This window comes from Stenella coeruleoalba (genome assembly GCF_951394435.1).
Source record: "Stenella coeruleoalba genome assembly, chromosome: 8".
In the NCBI taxonomy this organism is placed as follows: Eukaryota; Metazoa; Chordata; class Mammalia; order Artiodactyla; family Delphinidae; genus Stenella; species Stenella coeruleoalba.
In genome coordinates, this window is record NC_137154.1 from 93,806,357 (window position 1) to 93,821,271 (window position 14,915).

Consider the following 14,915-nt stretch of genomic DNA (forward strand, 5'->3'; position numbering starts at 1 on the left):
CTGGCAGACCCCCAGGGCAGCCCCAGGAAAGAACCCTGGTTTCTAACCAGGAGGCCTGGCTCTCAAAATCTGCACCTTGACCCAGACTGAGCAGCCTCCGAAGTTCCATCTGCTTTGTCGGTCCTGCTTTCTTATCCTCCACCCCATTTGCTGCAATTTCCCACTGCCTTGGGTTTGCATGTCACGGTTCCTTTCTGCCCCCTCCTCCCCAGGTCCCCCACTGCCCACCCGGACCATCCCCGCTCCTTCCCAGTCATCGTTATTCAAGAGCTAGAGGAGGAGCAGAGAGTGACAACTTGGAGATTCCCCCCCCGCACTGCACCCCACTCCGCCCTTGGACTGCTTCCCTGTTCCTCTTGCCTTCCCTGCAGGAGCCCCCCTTACCTGGGTTCTCCCTGGTGGCCCTGGCAGCTGGTGTGGACCTGGCAGGAGATGCCTCGACAGGCACGGCCCTCACTGGTGTGGCTCTAACAAGGTGTACTCTCGCTGGAGACGATGTCATGGAGGCTGACATGGCAGACGATGACCCGCCGGGCGATGACCTGGAAGGTGATACCCGGGCTGGGCATGCACAGGCCAGCGGTGCCCGGGCTGGAGGCGTCCTTGCTGGGGCGGCATTCTGAAAGCAGAGTGAAAGCCATCCCTCAGGCTGCTTCCCACCCAGCTGTCAGCCCTGCTGGGCCAGGAGATAGATGCCCTGGAGCAGGCGGCTAGCGGGTGAACAGACCTCCCAGACAGGGAAGAGAATGTCCAGGGATGGAGGAAAGCTCAAAGAGCCTGTGGTACCCTACTCCCTGCGGTCTCTCCCCATCACAGGGACCTGCGGAGGGGGGCAGAGGGCTGTGGGTCATCTGCCTGGGGTATGGGGGCACCTGCTTTGGCTACACGTGTCTAGGGACCCTCAGAAAAGAGGTTGCTGGACCGGATCCTCACTCTGAGGGGGAAGTAACCACCCTTTCTGCCCTCTTCACGCCCCTGCATCCCGCCCTTCTGTGTATGTGTGTTATATTATAAAACATCATTCTTACAATGAGCTGTCATCAAAAAGTGTGAAAGCACTACCTAAGGAAAACCCTGACCTGCCTTGTACCCCACTGTTCTCAGTAACACAGGAAGTCACACACACGCGTGCGCGCGCGCACACACACACACACCCCGATACGTCAGGGAAAAAGGAGAGGCAAGATGAAGGGGAAGGAGGTGACCAAGGTCCTTAACCTTCCTCGGCTGTAGGTGGAGTGATTTTTTCATTTAGATTCAGCACTTTAATCTGTAGTTACAGAGGACTTATTCCCTGAGTGCCCTATGTATTTACTCACTTGATCTTGAGAACAACCCTACGAGGTAGGAACTCTTATTATCCCCATTTTGCATCAGGGGAAACAGAGGCAGAGAGATTCAGTAACTTGATCAAACTCTCAGAGTTAGAGTGGCAGAGACAGGATTTGAGCCCAGAAAGTTGGGCTGTGGAGCCCACACTCAACCACCAGGCTTTGCTGCCTCTCTGAGGAGGGATGCGTGAGATGATGCAGCAGTGGCCAGAGCAGGCAATCAGTGAACACCAGTACTGCTCCTTCCTGGAGAGTCTGAGCCTTTGCGTGCACTGAATCTGGGATTGGGAGCTGGTGGGCAGCCAGGGCTGATGGAAAGTCCTTAAGCAGCCTCTACTGGTGGCCAAGCCCTGGTCTGCAGGAACCCCAGTCCCTGTCACCAGATTAGGCATCCTCTCTCCTCCCTCTGCCCTCCCTCACACCATTTCTGCTTTCTAAGCAGAACAGCAGGGGGAGCTGGAAACTGACCTGGCCACGTCTGCCCCTCACTATCATTTCTGCTGAACACTGACTGGACACCCAGGAGGGCAGCCGGGGAGCAGCAGGAATGGTGGGGGAAGGGACCTGTGCTCAGGGACCCTGCACTCTGGGCACAGTCGGCAGGGCTGTGTGGAAGAGACGGGCTCTGGACCTTGGGCACCTCTATTTCTTCCCTCACCTACCACTGTGCTTAAAAGCATTTGACATTAGTAAGCAGCTCAGTTAATAAAAAGTCCTCTTCATTAGAACATCCGGCTCAAGTGAACACCATCAAGCCTGCCAGGCAGGGTGGGGTTTTTTGTTTTTTTTAACTCCATCTTCTAAGAGTCAGAGGTAATTGATCTGGTCACTTCTCCATTTTTCTGGAGGCTGTGGGATGAATTCAAGGAGGGTTGTTGAGTCCCTGACCACACTCAGCTTGCCAGAGGCAGGGACCAGGAGTGACTATCCCAGGGGTTAATTGATGAACATGGGTAAATACACATGAGTCCAGATGCCCCAGCCAGCAGAGCAGGGACACACTCGTGTGTGTTTAGGGATATGAAGGGCAGCTGAACCAGAGCTCAGATTTCCCTCTCACCCCTGCTGTCTAGAGACTAGATTTCCACAAAACGAAGACCCGTTAGCCCCTGGAAGCCTCAAGGGGAACAGGACTGGGGTTGCAGCATGGAGAGGGGGTGAGGATATGCTGAAACGTACAATGCATCGGTTCACAGCACTGGCTTTGGAGTCAGGCAGACCTGGGTCCCAATCCTAGTTCTAGAAGTGTGACCTTAGACAAGGCACTTAACTTTCCTTTTTCTTTTTCTTAATCTGTAGAATAGGACTAATACTCCTGAGGATTCAATGAGATAAAATAGGAAATCTCTTGCCCGTGCCTGGCGCACAGTGGCTGGGCAGGAAACGGTCATTCCTCTCCCCCCTTTGCACTGGCACACCCAGCGCCCACCATGCTAAGACTTAACAGCCCTGAGGCTTGGCCAAAGGTGCCTCTAAAGGCTAAAAGGTGGTGTGAGCTCATCTTGGGAGAAAAGAGGATGCTCAACGAAGGCCAGACTAAGGTCCTTCAACAAGAGGAACAAGCCCAGGCTGTGCAGAGCCCTGTGCTTCCTTCCCACAAGTGGTGGTCCCAGCCTCGGCACCTGAGCGAGACCTTGGCATTGTGGCACCTCAGCTGGCATGCCAGGCCTCCCTCCCTGTTATGCTCACAGTGTACATCGTCCCTCACCTCAGGGGAAATTCCCATAACTCAATCCAATAAATATAAATTGATTATATAATTGATTATATAATTAAATGATTGATTATAGCTGCCAACGTATGGTACTTGAGGGTTTATAACACACCTGCACATCTCTGGCCTCCTGAGGTCGTCACTCCATCCCTGAGAGGTTGACATGTTTCGAAGCGCATTTTACAGGTGAGGAATCCAAGCCTCAGAGCTCAGATTGCCCAGAATCACATAGTCAGGAACCTGGCCCGAGCCCAGCTGCATCTGAGTCTCCTGTCTTCTTGAGTCAGGAGCAAGAGGCTCCTGGCCCAGTCTTTTCTCTGAACCCTGTGCATGGGATGCTCATTCTGCATCTGTGACGTGGCTTGAGAATCGGGCCCGGGACCTTGCCGGGCTGGGAGTGCCATGGGGAGCCTGGGGGTGGAGCCGAGGCTTCCTGCAGGGATCTTGGTCTTTCCAGTAGGGAACTGAAAGTTTCCAGTGGGAAGCAGGGTTGGGCCCGGTGGCCTGCCAGGACAAGCCTGGTCGTCAGAAGCAGTGGCATCACAGCCCTGCAGTACTCTCAAAGCCAGCTGGCCACTGGGCAAGCGACTTAACCTCTTCACATCTCGGTTTCCTTACCTGTGCGGTGAGCCGGTCACCTTGCCTCATAGCATCGCAGTGATAGCTGATGTATATAAAGTAAGACTTGGTGACCGTTAGCTGTGATGGTGGGTGGGTGTTTGTCTATTTGCTTGTTTGCTAAAGACACTGGGCTTGAAATAGAAAACTCTGTGTTCAAATTTGACTACATCCATTCCTAACTGGCTTGGGCAAGTACATTAACCCTTCAGAATCTGTCTCCCCACATATAAAATGGGAATGATCTTACCTTCTTCCTCCAGATTGACAAGGAATAAATAGGAAAGAGGCTGGTTTATAAATGCCTATCACCGTAATAATAGGAACAGCCCCACTAGGCATTTCACCTGATCCCATTTCAACCTCATAACAGCCCTTTGTGGTTGGTATTATTAACCCCATCTTATAGATTTTGAAACTGAGCTCCAAGGTGGTTAGAACATGCCCAAATTTACATCTCAGGAAGTGACAGGGCTTGGATTCTATCCAGGCCTACTCAGAGCAAGTTGAGCCTGGCCCCAAATGATCACGAATGCCCACAGTAACTTCCTGCATTTCTTCAGGGCTTACAATTTGCAAAGAGCGTTGACACCCATTATTCCACTTGATTTCTCACCATGCTCCTAGTTTAGCAAGCTGGACAGGAGTTATCATCCCCAGTTTCTACACGAGGAAACTGGGGTTCAGAGGGACACAAGAGCATGCCTAAAACCCCAGAAAGGATTAGTGGCCCTGGGACTCTTATCACAAACTTCTGACCTCCCCGGCAAGAGCTCAGGCCCTCCACCTGAGCGGGACCCCGTGACCAGCTAGGGTCCTGTCACCCCATCAGCAGGGCCTGAACGAGAGAGAGGGCTGAGAGGTCCACAGGCGGTGGAGGCCTAGAGGAAGATGGGTGGGGAGACCTGGGGGAGGATGGAGGGAACAGGGAGCAGGCAGGCATAGCAGGAAGCCGGGGGCGGCCAGGGAGGCAGGGAGACCTCCTGAGCCCTGCGGGTCCCTCTCCCCAGTGCTGGTTCCACCCACAGGTAGGTCCCAACGCGCCCACCCACAGCCTTGGCCGGCAGGAAGTGGGGAGGAGAGCCACCTGGGTCCCTCTTCTCTGAGTCTAGAGGGAGGTGGGACGTGTAAAATGGAACTAACCTGGGGCTCGTTACCCAAGGAACCAGCTGGAGGGGTGAGTAGTCTCCAGCCAGACTCTTTCAAACTGTTACCTCTGGGCCTCAGCGGTCCAGCACAAAGTCTTCCCAAGGTTGGGCAGAGTGGGGTGTGGGGATGGAGGGGAAGCTGGCGGGGAGGGGAGAAAGGGTGATACCCAAGAAGGGGCGGGAGGCCCTGGAGGCCCTGGCCTCAGGAGAACGAGCACTGTGGTGTCGGACAGGGTGGGAGACAGGTGGAGAGTTTCTGGCCCCACAGAGCAGGACAAGAGAAGGGCCCTAGTCCCCAAAGTGCCAGATAGAGCTGCCCACGTAGAGAGCTGCAAGGGACAGCAGGACGGAAGCGCAGCGCCAAGACCAGAGGAACACAGCCTCCAGAGTGAGGCCCTCTACTCCATCTTCCTGACTCCAAACCATCACACTTCCAGGACGCTGCTGGGAAGCGTTCTCATTTTCTAGGACTACCCGAGCAGGAGATTCCACAGCCCTCCTTCTTTACCCGTTTCACAGCCTTCCACCCCACCCTCCTGGAAGTTCTTCCTGACGTCTAACCTACTAGAGCAGGAACTCATTTCCCTTCCTTAATTCTTGGAGATCAACTGCCTTGATTCCAGCATCCCTCCTGGAGGCCTGACCTCTCCCTCAGAGCAGATGTCTTGAGCAGGTGGGGAACAGGGAGGGGAGGAGAATTCTTGCCCAAGGTCCTGAGATACAAGGGACAGAGCCCGGACCAGAACCGGCCAGACTCCTAGCCTTGGCCAGCGAGCAGCAGACCCAGGATTGGGAATCAGATGACCAAGGCCAGACTCTCCACAACCTGCCTGCAGACCAGAGGCTCTTCGGTCTTCATGGGGACAGGGGGACAGGGCAGAGCGTGGGTGACTCTGGCCATTTCCCTGGCCTAACATTGCCAATCATTCTCTGCCTCTCTGCCCCCGCCACCCCTGGCATGGTCTCTGGGGTTACCCCCTGGGCTAATACAGCCATGAACCCCCACTGTGTCATGGGCCAGGCCTATACCCCAGGCTGTCACTGATGCCACCTGCCTGTGTCTCTGCAGCTCCCGGGGACCCCTACTCAAAACTCATCCAGTCCCCTCAAGACACTCTGCGGCAGGAGGCAGCGGGCAGGGCAGGGTCCACAGGAAGACAGCAGCGGATGAGCCAGGGAGAGGTCCGGAAAGAGCAGTGCCTGGCTCTGGGGCTCGTTCCAAGCACCTTCCGGGACAGGAGCTGATAAGGATCATTATTCGCATTTTATAGACAAGGAAGGAGAGGCCCAAAATATTTGTGTGCTTTGCTCAAAGTCGCTCAGATACGTCTTAGAGCAGAAGAGGGACTAAAACCCGAGTCCCATTGCACCCGGTCCACTGCCCTCTATACCACAGTTTCCGGGGTAGATTCCCCAGCCCATGGCACCTGGGCCAGTGTTACGGTTTCCTGCGGCAGCTCTGCCCTGGGCCCTTACCTGGTGGGGGATGGGAGTAAGTTAACAAGCCCCCAAGTGGGTCCTACCCTTGGCCTCTCTGGGTCTCCTGCAGGCCTAGCCAGCAGGGCCAGAGAGGAGGGAGTTTCTGCTGTGCTGAGTGATGTCACAGTCACCTCCTGGATCGCTTCACCTCAGTGGTTATGTGGCTCCCCCCATGGACTGTGCCCTGGGCTTTCTATAGAGACTGTTATTTACCCACAGGCGGCAGCCTGATCTCCGGCCCAGATGCACTGTGGGTCACTCAGAGCACCCGGCATTACTGGGAGAAGAACCCCATAATAAAGTCTCACGCTAGGCTTAAGAATGTCCACCTGCAGTGACCTGAACACGTTTTCATGTCTCTCGGGGCCCCTTCAAGTCCAGGACGAGCTGACTGGGCCTCCCTCCTCAGTTCCGGGCCACGCTCAGGCTGCGCATACCACAGGCTAGAAGCATCTTGAAAACCCTCTAGTACAGCCCATTTTCCTATTGATGAGGCGATTAAGGCCCAGAAAGGCGATGTGATTTGTCTAAGATCACACAGCCAGCTGGGGGCAGTGCCAGGACCAGAACCCAGCTCTTCTGACTGCCGTCCTCAGGCTGCTGCACACCTCCATGCTCTCCCACTGCCTGCCCCTTACCACGCTCCAACAAGGAAGGACCCCTTGCTAGATTTAGGCCCCGGTGGCAGCGTCTCTCTCCCAGTGACCCTGAGAATCAAGGATGTTCAAAGGGTGGCACCCCAGGCCGGCACCCCAGTATTCCAGGCTACGCAGGATGAGGTGCTCCCCAATCCCCACCAGAAGCACAAGCGGTACCAAGAAAGATCAGAAGCCCCCTTTCACAGAACTTAAAAAGCCTCCTTGCCTGTTGGGAGCCTGGGGACCCCCTGGACCACGGCAGGGGAGCCTGAAACCCCTCCAGCGTGGACTGGACTAGATAGGAGTGGTTGATGCTTCTTCCCATCCTCACTGCCCAACCCAGGCTTCATTACACCTCCAGGTACACAGGGTTCCGTCCTACCCTCCCCGCTCCCTGGACCCAGAGAAACCGTGCAGATACAGGCCCCCTCAGAACCCACAGGCAGATTTCCCAGCACCTCCTGCCACCCAGCCACCAGCACGCCCCACATACCTGCAACGTTAACCTCAGGGACCCCAGTCGGCCTGGAATCAAACTGGGCTCCAGACGAATCAAACTGGGCTCCAGTCTAATCAAACTGGGCTCGGGCCAGAGCCCCGAGGCCCCCCTCACCCCAGGCACAGGAGGCTCCAGGGAGCCCTGCTTCTGCTCCTAACCAGCTCCATGACCTTAAGGATAGTCACATTCCTTTCTGGGTCCAACCAAGGAAAAGGCTGGACAATCATCTATTTTCAACCAAGTTTCTACTGAGCATTAGAAGTTCCGTGGAGATGCCTCGGAGGCCAGCTTGTAGGTAAAGAGCTTCGAGTCCTTTACCCCACTTCAAACAGAGCAGATTAACTTTTCAGTTTTATGCAGTGGGTTCCACATAAGATTTCATTTGAACAAAAGAGGCTGCTACTGCAAAGAACTTGAAAATTGCAGGTCTGATTGGATGCTAAGGCTCCTTCTAGTTTATGATGCCTCTTATACACGTGAAAAAACCCTGGGGATCCCTATTAGGCTAGAATCAAAACACCTTCCTGCTCATTCATTCATTCATCAAATAGTTTAAAGAACATTGAGTACCCCCTATTGCCAAACAAATAACGTTTGGTTGCCCAGGACCTTGGTGCCTCAGTTTCTCCCCATGCCCCCTCTCTGCAAGGCTGGGGTGGTAACAGGGCTGCTACATAAGGGGGGCCCCATGGACAGTCCTGGGTATTGCTTCCCTATCACAGGAGCCAGACGCCGCCTGGCATCGCCAAGGCCTCCACTTGGCTGACAAAGCCCTGGGTTCCCGGTGCTGGCATCCCTCCCTGCCTGGCTGGACACCGTCCACCCCCGTTGCTGCCGTACCGAGAGGAAGCTGTTTTGCCAAAGCAGGACACTTAAGCCAAGTGGCTACTGTTCCATCAGTCAGCCTTCCCGCCCAGCACCCTGCCTAGAGCCCCGCACACACACTCCCACACATTTCATGCTTACATTTGCCAGGTCACAGGGACAACACAGGGGGAGGCAGGGTGGGCTGGGCCCAGTGTAAGGCTGCTCGGCACCAGTGCCAACATGCAACACAGAGGTTCAGGTGAGGGCTGCATACCTGCAGGGACAAAGGGCAGGTGCCAGGAATCCTGGGGGTGCCTGCACTTTGGGGTCTAGGGGATAGCAGAGCGACCTGAGCCTACTGGTCTGCCATCTTGGGAACCTGCCCAGCCCCCTCTAAAGACGGTGCCTCATCCTGGACCAACCCTGGGGCCTCCAGCCATTCTCAAGTGCACAGCATCTGTGGTCTTGGGCTGACTGAAAACCTGCTCCACTTTAAGAAGACCCCGGGCTTCCCTGGTGGTGCAGTGGTTGAGAGTCCACCTGCCGATGCAGGGGACACGGGTTTGTGCCCCGGTCCGGGAAGATCCCGCATGCCGCGGAGCGGCTGGGCCCGTGAGCCATGGCCGCTGAGCCTGTGCATCCGGAGCCTGTGCTCCGCAACGGGAGAGGCCACAACAGTGAGAGGCCCGCGTACCGCAAAAAAAAAAAAAAAACCTTTGGAAACCTTCACGTGTGTATGACTGGCTTTCCCACAGAGGACACTTAGCTGCTCTCTACCAAAAAACGGAAGAGGAAAGTAATCTTAGTTGTAGCAGAAGGAATCATGGTTAGACATAAAGAATCACTTTCCAAGCATGAAGATTATTAAGCCTGAAAATAATGACCAAGAGAAGTTTAAAATCCCCTTGAAGATCTTCAATACCACCCTTTCTAAGACGGTTTATGAGTCTAGTGAGAGGGTTACCCAAGGATAACCTTGAAGCCCAGTTAGAATGCTAAGCTTCCATGATTCTCAAACCAGCAAAGTTGTCCCAACAGCACATACGTCCTGGCTGGGGTACTCAGGGGCCACAGAGCGGGAGCCCAGGATTCAGCCACACAGCCCCGGGGTGCTTCCTGACCAGACCCCAGGTCCCATCAGCTTCTCCTCCCATGGGGCCCCTTTTAGGAACCATGATAAAAGGAGGCTGCATGATCGTGATCCCCAGTAGCTTCAAACTGGAAAAGGCACATTCAGTTTCCCCTGAAACCGAGGCACACTGCCGCTGCCCCACCTAGCTTCCAGCCCCATCCCTGTTTCCTCAGTGCCGGAGGTTCTGGCCCGAGCTCCACAGATGCACTCACCAGGTGGCTGTCTCTTTCCATGGTCTCCAGAGGGGTGAAGCCTCCAGGCTCAGCTGATGCTGACAGGAAGATCCATGTTTGGCTTCCCAGGCAGGTAAGGAAAAGGGGGCTGGAGGGCTGAGGGCCAGCCCTCACCAGATGGGCGGGGAAGCCAGTTGGGACATGTGAGGTAATCCTGTGTATGAACAACAGGGCAGAACTAGCCAGACCTGTCCCTCGCCCCTCCTCCAAGGCCATCCTAGTTACTCAGCAAATACCAAATACTGGGAAGATAAAGCTACCTTTATTCCCAAAGCTGTCCCCACAGAGTCAGCTGTGGGGAAACCAGGGGTTCCAGACCACCTTTTTTCAAAGGGGGATTCTGGGGAGAAGTGGCCCAGGCCTTGGGAGGACAATCTTAGCCATGCCAACCTGGGCCCCTAAAACAGGTGCTTCTGAGCCCTCTGAGGTACGACCCTGTCCCCATAAGGATCGTCCAAGATCAGGGACCAGCGCCTACCCAGGGCAGGACAGAGTGAACCTTCATCTCCAAGGACCACATGCCCAAATCCCAAATCAGGGCACGTAGGCTGGCAAAAAGAAGTTTTTTCCTGAACTTTGCTTATTTCCACAACAACTCTCAACAAGGAAATTCAAATCAAATGGCTTCTAATTACGCACATAATAAATTGCCTCTATTGAAAATAATAAAATGTTATGAAACAACACGTCAAAACCAATGAAAATAAAACATACATATATTGGAATGGAAACCATTCCAAGAAATACTATGCTGACTCATGATTCCCTACCTCTGCCCCAGCCTGTCGAAAGAAATAGTCTAAAGAAACAGAGGAAGCGCTGCTGCGAAGGGAGAGTTAGCACCTCCACACCCAGCAGAACTGCTGAGAACAGCAGAATGTAAGCTTTGGGAAGAACTTTCCAGCCTCTGAGTATTTGGGGGCATAGAGATCATAGAACTGCAGACCCTTAGAGATGGAAGGAAGCTCAGAGTTCATCTAGTGATTCAATCTCCTCATTTTACAGATGGAGAGACAGAGAGCCAAGCAGCTGAGGAAACTTCACAAGTCACATCTAACAAACAACAGCGGCAGCAATAATAATAAGGTGCTGGGTGTCCTATGAAATGCTTTACATACAGCAATGCATTTAATTCCTGCAACAATCCTGTGCATCCATCCTTCACTCATGCATTCAACAAGTATTTATCGAGTGCTTATGTCCCTGGCACTGTTCAAAGTACTAAGGACACAGTGAGCAAACTCAGCGAAGACCCCCACCCTATGGCAGTAGTATTCGGGTGGGTTGGGGCAAACAAAACGAATTTTAAAAACAGATGTATATGTATAACTGATTCACTTTGTTATAAAGCAGAAACTAACACAGCATTGTAAAGCAATTATACTCCAATAAAGATGTAAAAAAAAAAAAACCAGCTAGACAACAGTGGTGCCCATAGGTGGATGATACAGTGTAGCAGAAAGTGGAAAGGGCCACAGAGCAAAACAAAGCAGAGAAGGGGATCCAGAGGGCTGGGCAGGCAGAGTTACAGGAAGGTCAGGGAGGGGATCACTGACTTGACATTTAAGCAAAGACAAGGGAAGTGACTACTATTCTCTCCATTTACATACAAGAAAACAGGAATTTCTAGCTCGGAGTGGAAGCTGCTGGCTCCAGAGGTGTCTTGAAGGAAATGGAATCCAGAGGCAGAAGGATGGTGGGCCCAGGCAGAGACCCTAGGCTTCTCCAATCTCTCCCTCCTCCCGCCACCAGCCTGCCAGGGCAGAGGGACCCCTCCCACGTGGTCATCCAGTCCCTAGGAGACACCGAATTGTGTCCTCAGCACCTCCTCTTCCCTCTTTCCTAGGGAGGCACCCCACCCCTCCTCAGGCCACCGGGGACTCTGAGGCTGGAGACTGGCATTGGGCCTTTCCTTCCATAGACCAGACCTGAGGAACCCCACTCTGTCTCCCAGGCAGACCACTGGCCTCCCAGGGTCACCCTTAGCTTCATTCCCTGAAGGTCCCCCCGTCCTCTGGTAAGAGCTCAGGATTGGGACTCTGGGCCCGTGGCGGGGAGCGGGGCTGGAAACCCCACCTCGGAGGTAAATGCCAGCAATGTGAACTTGGAGGTCTTTAGATTCACCCTCTGGAAGACCGTGATGACACAGCCACCCAGAGAATGTGTCCGGCCCTGGGGAGGCTCTGAAGAGACGTGGGTTGTATTTCTTGCTCTGTTCCTTGGGTCCATCAGAGGCACAAGTCGTCCCAGGGTCCTTGCTGACCAAACCAGCTGACCCACGTGGAAATGCCCATCAGCCGTCCGTTCAGTTCAATCAGCATTGACAGCTCGGCACCAGGCCCCGCCGTAGCTGTTGGAGGTGAAGGTGGCAAAGAACAGGAGTGTGGGGACCCTGCCCCGGGGGGTGGGGTGAACATGCAATATCCCGCGTTGGGGCTCGGAGACGGGGCCAGGGGACACTGAGGCATGAAGTTCTTTGCTGGTGGTTTTCCTGTTTCCAGAGGGGAAGGTCCTGGGGTGGCACAAGGCCTGGACTCTTCCCCCAACAGAGCTGGCCTTAGTAACCACCTACCCCGGCTTCTGCACCCAGCTCCAGCCTTGCTCCGCCTCTTCCCGTCTCCTTGGAAGGAAGGAGACCCCGTCCGTGCCATCCCTGCATCCCTCTGACTACCGCCTTTCCTTTGCCTCCCCGCCCTCCTCCCTCCAGAGACCTGATCACGACGACTTTCCACCCAGAGGGGAGCAGCGCACTGGGCCCAGGTGTTCATCCGCTCTACCTTTTACCTCGCCTTCAGGGGGGACTCCAGGCTTTTAGTAGCCTGGTCCTTTCCCGCCTCTGGTTCATTTCATTTAGGGTGGAGGGAGTTTTACAGAAAATATATCATCCATGCAAACAAGTACATGCCTCAAGGCAGCCCCAAGAGAGTGAGGAGTGACAGAAATCTCACTACTATTTTGAGACTAAACTCCTAGCGCTCTGCTTTCATGGCCGCTCCAGCTGCCACTACCCAGCGCCTTGCAAGCTCTTTCCTGCGGCTACAGACCGGGAAACAGGGCTCTTGGCCATTCTAGTCCCACCTGGTTGTCAACAGTCCTGGTTCGTGAGTCCTCCTTCATCAGCCCTACTTGTGAATTTCCTCCCCGCTCCCTCCGCGAAAGCTCTGAGTACCATCCCTCCTGTGTAGCCCACTTCTGAGATTCTCCATCACTTAGAGCTCAACAGAGGGACTTCCCTCCAGGTCTAAGGGAAGCTGGGACACACAGACCACATACTTAGAGGCCAGGCAGAGAGGACACAACAAGCCCACCCTCAAGGGAATAAGTCACCAGGAGAGACCCCCTGGGCCAGGACACCTTCCCCACCCCAGAGCCTGGACTCTTCCCCCAGCCCCTGCTCTCCCCACCCCAGTGCTCTTCCCTGAGCCCAGACCAGCAAGGCTACTGGCCGGGACCCACACCAGGTGCTTGGTTAAGGGTGCTCCCGGATATTATAAAGGGAGGCTGGAGAGGGTGGCAGTATTTTTTTTTTCAAACCCAGAGAGAACAGCTCGTGAGCCTAAGCGGAGCCCCTCAGCCAGCCTAAGGAAGGCTGGCAGGGGACTCTGCTGGTGGGGCAACTCTGAGGCTCCCCACATCCAGCAGATATGGGGCCTCTTAGCTGAGTAATAGGGACAGGGGAGGGAGGAAGGCCAGCCACACCCAGAAGAGAAAGCTGGCCAGAAAGCCTGAGCTTGGCCAAAGGACCACCTGATGACCCCCCAGCAGGTCAGGGCCTCAGAAAGTCTAGAACCCTCAACCCAGGAGCCAGCGTTCCCCTTAGTCATGGAATTTGCTGCCCCATTTGTCTTGTTCAGGACCAACAGGAGGCAGAGAGGGACCAAGCCCTGTTCTTCTCCCCGTAACTATCATAGTTCTGGTTGCATCACTCCAAATCCGTGATTAGATGGGATAAACTATGTAGAAAGCCTCTGGCAGAACCCCAGACTCCCTCTGGCACGCTCTGGCCACCAGCCCCTTAAACAGTGGGCCATGGGCCGTGAGGAGGGCCGGCCCCGCCCTCCAGGGTGTCCCGGGCCAGGGCAGCCGAGTCCTCTCAGGTGGACCACCTGTGACCCGCCTACCTGGAAGTCACCCAGCTGTGCCCAGATTGGAGTGGAAAATACCACCATCCGGAGACAGTTCTGACTGTTTAGGTGCCACCTGTTTCCAAAGAAGCGTTTGACGCAGCTGCTCTTCCTCGTGATTCGCCCACACCCGTTTTTCTGTCTTACCAGTTCCCCTCCCTGCAGAAGTCAAACCCCACTTCAGCACGACAGCCCCTCTCACACTTGAGGGAACAGTTTGGTGACTCTCTGAGTCGGCACTCTGCCCACCTGAGCACACCCAGTTCCTTCACTTGCTCCTGGTGTGGGGTGATGTCAAGTCCTCTTCCCTCCATGGATTTCTCCAAAAGCAGGCCCACGGGCACTATGGCCCCCCTGAAGGGTGGTCCCAGAGCCACTGTCCCCACAGCAATATTTACAGGCTCCTCCTTGAGATAAAACCAACCAGTGGTTCACCAGAACCACCAACTGGGCTGCTGCTAATTTTTCCACAGGACTGAAGCAGCTGCCCAGAGACCAGCGGTGCTGAAAGACAGGTAGGGATTAAGTCCTGCAGAGGCAAACACGGGTCACCTGCACACAGCCACAGCCACATTCAAATACTCACAGAGTGAGGACAAATGAGACACTGCTGTGACCACGAGACTCCCACATTCAGACAGGAGCATCTCTACTCCCCTCTGATCCATCTGAGAAGGCTTTCTGGAGGAGGAGGTGGGATTCCAGAAGGTGTGAGAGACAGGCAGTAAGACAGCCTGGCACTCTGGGGCTGCCAAGGAGGGTGTGAGAGTCCTCAAAGGAACGTTCAGAGCAGGAAGTGTTGAGTGGTTTGTACAATAGACTTTGAGATCTGTCATGGAATCAGAGCTCTTCGGGTACTCCCTCTGTGTCCTTGGGCAAGTTACTCCCCATCTCAGAATCTCAGTTTCCTTAAAAGGGGATAATGGTTCCTCTCAAAGAGAGTATTTATGTCCATTCACTGAAATCATTTGTATGAAACGTTTGGCGCAAGGTCTGACACATAGTACTCACCAATAAGTAGTAGCCATTGTGAGATGACATAACTTGTGAGCCATTGTGAGCCATTGTGAACCATTGTGAGCCATTGTGAGCCATTGTGAGATGATATAATTTCTGGTTGAACAACAGGTAGTGCTCTGAGCAGGTATGGAGAGGGCTAAGACGTATGCTTTGAATTCAAAGCCCGGAGAAA

At 54.4% G+C, this 14,915-nt stretch overlaps 1 protein-coding gene across 1 annotated transcript in view; it reads right to left on the bottom strand.

Annotated features, from left to right (window-relative positions):
• The window catches only part of TMPRSS13 (transmembrane serine protease 13), a gene marked incomplete at its 5' end in the record, with an annotated part of 28,479 nt that extends 18,880 nt beyond the window's left edge, over positions 1-9,599 (bottom strand). The window contains 2 exons of the mRNA XM_079929844.1: positions 385-619; positions 9,579-9,599. Of these exons, the coding sequence (XP_079785970.1) occupies positions 385-619; positions 9,579-9,599 (256 nt within the window). The remainder of the gene's footprint in view (positions 1-384; positions 620-9,578) is intronic.
• Between the last annotated feature and the right edge of the window lie 5,316 nt (positions 9,600-14,915).